Raw genomic sequence first — 4,834 nt, forward strand, 5'->3', positions numbered from 1 at the left:
CCAGCCCTGCACCTTGTTCCCTCACAATCGTGCTCTGTGTACTGATGGAAATTTATGAAATTGTCTAAACCTATTGCTGCGTGACGAGTTTATTAAAAGGAGAACAAATCGTTCGCGAAGTAGGCAAAATTTCCTTTCTTATTCAATTTAGAGCAGTTTTAATGAAATTCGCCCCGTAATTGTGCACAGAGAGACAGCAGGAAAGGGGTTTGCGTTGCTCGTCATCCAAGAGGTTTCCCTGCTGTCACGCTGCCGATCACAGCCTGTTCGGACTCGCCCCGCACTGAACGAACGGAGCCACAGGAACAACTTTTTACACAGTTACAGCAACAGATTACACGCTCTCCAGCCAAAACTCCACAATGTGCATGTGTGGAACACTACAGCTGAACACAAAATATCTGAACTCTGGATTTCAAAAAATTCCCTAAACGCAGGTCAATATAGAAATGGAATACTATTAAATAATTCCGCTTACTTTATTTTACCCATCCCTTTAACTTTGTGAAACATAGGTTCAAATTGTTTTCAATTCTTCTTATTCCCAACACTTATACGGTATAGAATCCCCCCAAATGTAATAATGAGTCCAATATGAAGGACTTATGTGTGTTTCCCTACAAAGTAAATGAAGCATAGTAGTGCTTCAGTTAGTTCATTGCATTTGGGACAGTGTTGCGGCGTTGTAACTGCTTGTATAAATGCAAGTTCTGCCTGACTATATTGGGAGGAAATTTGCCTTGAAACTGATTTTAAATAGTTATAACTATATCAAAAAGGAATGAGTTATCTAGAGGAATCTGGGAAAGTTGGGAAAGGCACTCTCCCAATTTGGAGTCTGCTGCTTACCAGAGTCCTGTCGAACCGATGAGGTTTGGAAGTTGCAGAGAAGCCGAAAAGCTCAATGGTCAAAAGGATGAGAGAGAGAGGCGACATCCCGTAGCACAGTGCGGATGGAAAGGGAGAGAGGTTCCGGAAAAGGCTTTTCAGAAAGTGTCCGTTTCCACGTCAAAACAAAAGGCTTGTCGCCTTGTCGGTTTCGGTGTGAAATTTCGCTGTCACTTGTATGAAGTAATAAATCGCCGCCCGTCACTGGAGTATATAGACCTGAATTATCTTTCTCTCTCGGAATGCTGGTTGCCCGACTGAAGCTGTTCTCTCAGTCCGTGATGCCTGTGGCTTTTGACCGCCCACCTTCGCAGCTCTCACGAAGGATGATCGCTGCCACTTTTAACGGGACTGTTTGGAACCAGTCGACCCACGTGGAAAACGAACAACCCCACCCACTTCGGCCCCAACCCTGCCTCCCATTGTCTGTAAACCCTGCCCAGCGATTTGTTCGAGTTGCTATTCCCGTCCGGATGGTTGTTACAAAAACACTCACTCTTCCATGTGCAGCCCGGCATTTGAGTCTAATCATTTTACAGTTCCGTCTTTTTCTTATTCCCACGCACGTCTCAAATCAGTTAAGTTTATCCGCTTGCCAACACAACACATCAACCAAGAATTTGGCTCAGTTCACATCAACTCACCGATCATGAATTATTCTTTGAATGTCAACTCCCTACTCTTCAAAAGTGGAGGCCTCGGTTTAACATCTTGCCCCAAAGGCATCATCTATGATCTTCCGACTCAGAGGCATTGGTGCTGGAACTGAGCCAGTCTGATTCATAAGCTTGTCTTTTAGTCAAGTGAGAAGTGAGTGAAAAGGGGATTCGATCTGATCTCGGCTTGGCCTCTCCATTCGTCTTTTTGGTGTCCAGCCTCACTAATGGCACTGGTAATGAGGTGGTGTCTTGGTTCAAGAATGGGGCTGCACTTTGAGTACTTGGTTATAAGATCCAGTCAGAAGATCCCTGCTTTGAGGATTCTACTTACTGCAATATCCAAGCCTGTTAGTAAATGCATCTGCCTCAGTGATGCTAAGTTTAATGATCTACGAAGGTTTCAGATCCATATAATTAGTCTCAGTGCCCCAGGATTTGGAAAAGGAGACAATTGGTCATGGACCCTGCTCCAGATCTATAACCAATTCCTGCAATTAATTGAGCTTGTGTGGATGTCAGGTTGGACTGCCCTGCACACCCACTCCCACGCTGAAACAGTCTGCCAGAAACAGACACTTAGGTAAGGATGTTTGGTGGTGCCTGTGAAATCAAACTCCGGCAACAAATTGCAACCCTGAGAAAAGAAGGGAAATATGCGATACCTGTTACCCATCAAAATCACAATCTGATCTTCCCCTGGCACTCAGTACTCATAAATATGAAAGTCCGCCCAGCTTGAATCATTGCAGAGCTTTTTGTTTTAAATATTTTTTAAAATATTGTGTGTGCTTAAAATCAAGTGCTTGATGTTTTTAAAGAGGTGGGAGGTATAGAAATTAGCTTTAGTGAAGGGGATAAATGTCCCTTTTTAGTTCCTGGAAATGTATTATTTTCGACCTCTGCCCATAAAGAGCCAAGTAAGACTGAGAAATCTGCATGTTGCGAATTGCATGTACAAGCCCCAACACTCCATGTCTCAGCGTGTAGATGCATCAATCCTTCACAGCACCTGCATTCATTCTTTTAAAAAAAACTTTATACTTATCTTTTATAAATTGGGTTATAAAACACTTGCTTGAGGCATGAGAAACCTCCAGCAATGTTTTCACATTTAGAGACAGAGTTTATTCAACCATCCTTCCTGTTATCTGAAAAGATAAACCTATGCTTCTGTAGCGCCTTTCACAATCTCTTTTTTGTTCACTTGTAAGATATGGGCGTCATTGGCTGAGCCAGCATTTATTGCTCATCCCTAGTTGCCCTTGAAGAGGTGATGGTGAGTTGCCCTGTTGAACCGCTGCAGTCCACATGCTGTAGGTTGGCTCACAATGCCCTTAGGGAGTGAATTCCAGGAATCTGAAGACATCCCAAGCTACTTTATAACTAATGAAATAATAACCATATAGTCTGTTTTAGCAAATATTATTTGCAGAATAAACATTAGCCAAAAATTCTCTGCTTTTCATAAGAATAATACCACTGGACACAGTTTAACCTCTCACCTGCATTTCTAATAGTGCAGTGTTCATTCAGTATTGAATAGAGTGTTAGCCTGGATTTTGTGTTAATTCTCTGGGCGATGTGTCTAAAGGTAGCCATAGCATGAGAAGTTGCAACTACTGGATGCCAAAAACAAGTGGAGTTCAACCAAACTGGACTCAAAGTTTATAAAATGAGGCCACCTATAATAAAAGCAAAGTATTGTGGATGCTGGAAATCTAAAATAAAAACAGCAAGTGCTAGAGTAATTCATCAGGTCAGGCATTGTCCGTAGACAGAGAAAACGAGTCAATGTTTCAACGCCAATATGATTCTTTTTCAAAACTGAAGAAGTCTGGAGAAATGATCACTTTTCTGCTCTGGAAAAAAGAAGAGGAGAAGGAGCAAAAGGAACAGATAGAAAAAGGGTCACAGCAAAAAGCGTAAGGATGGTTATTCATAGTTGAGAAGAGATATAGATGAAGAACGGGTGTTAATGTTAGGTGTTAATAGCAGAAAATAAAACACCTCTACTAATAACAAACCGGTGCGGGGAAAACACAGGGGTGAGGTTGGGATGGGTGTAGATTAGTGGGTTTATCAAAATGGAGGACAGAGTTCATGGTCTGTAGTTGTTGAACTCAATGTTAATTCCTGAAGACTGTAAAGTTACCCAGGGTAGTGGAGCCCAAAACTAGAGGGGCATAGGTTTAAGGTGAGAGGAGAAAGATTTAAAAGGGACCTAAGGGGCAACTTTTTCACACAGAGGGTGGTGCATGTATGGAATGAGCTGCCAGAGGAAGTGGTGGAGGCTGGTACAATTACAACATTTAAAAGGCATCTGGATGGGTATATAAATAGGAAGGGTTTAGAGGGATTTGGGCCAAATGCTAGCAAATGAGACTAGATTAATTTAGGATATCTATTTGGCATGGACAAGTTGGAATGAAGAGTTTGATTCTATGCTGTCCAGCTCTGTGACTCTATGACTCTAATTGCCTAAGTGGAAAATGAGGTACTGGTTCTTCCAGCTCGCATTGGGCTTTGCGAGATCACTGGAGCAGGCCTAGGACAGAAATGTTAGCAAAAGAGCTAGGTGATGTATTGAAATGTCCTCTTACAATCCTGGACTCATGTGCATTCTCAACATAAAATTGTTACATAAAGGAATAGGCTTCTTGTCACAATGAACATCAAAGATGTCATGGCAATTGGCATTCTGAAAAGTTTCAGAGATTTGGATGCAGTGCTTAAAAACAGAAGAATCCTTTCAATCCTTCAAGCCTGTTCTGCCATTGAATTAGATCATAGCTGATCAATGTCTTAACTCGGTCTTAAGCATTTCAGTTAACCCTCCCTTTAATCTATAAACTCAAGGGAAACCACCCTTTATCTTAGAGCTATAGTGGTGTAGTGGTAGAGTCCCTACCCTTGAGCTAGAAGGCCTAGGTTCAAGTCCCACCTGCTCCTGATGTGTCTAAACAGATTGATTACAAATATTTACAACTTTTGCCTATGTGACTTATCCACATAATCTAACCCTTTGAAGCCCATTGATTGTTCTGGTGAATCAGCAGTGCAACCTTTCCAAGGCCAGTATGTTCTTACTGAAGTGTGGCACTCACATCTGAACACATTACTATAAATAGGATCTAATCAGAGTTTTTTGAAAACATATTGAACTTCCAATACTTTATATTCCAGCCCAATTGGAATTAAGGTAAGCATTTTATTAGCATTTTAAACTAGATTTGCACCAAATCTTTTAGTGACTTCACTACTTGGTCCCTTTAAATCTCTTGACAACT

General features: G+C 41.6%; 1 protein-coding gene across 2 annotated transcripts in view; it reads right to left on the bottom strand.

Annotated features, from left to right (window-relative positions):
* Positions 1-1,236, bottom strand: part of LOC109912859 (SPARC-related modular calcium-binding protein 1-like) — a 71,626-nt gene extending 70,390 nt beyond the window's left edge. For both annotated transcript variants that reach the window (XM_048618346.1, XM_048618345.1), the window contains exon 1: positions 850-1,236. In XM_048618346.1, coding sequence (XP_048474303.1) covers positions 850-936 — 87 coding nt within the window. In that variant the 5' untranslated portion in view covers positions 937-1,236. The remainder of the gene's footprint in view (positions 1-849) is intronic.
* Positions 1,237-4,834: the final 3,598 nt, after the last annotated feature.

Source organism: Rhincodon typus, chromosome 39 (genome assembly GCF_021869965.1).
Source record: "Rhincodon typus isolate 14 chromosome 39, sRhiTyp1.1, whole genome shotgun sequence".
Taxonomy (NCBI): Eukaryota; Metazoa; Chordata; class Chondrichthyes; order Orectolobiformes; family Rhincodontidae; genus Rhincodon; species Rhincodon typus.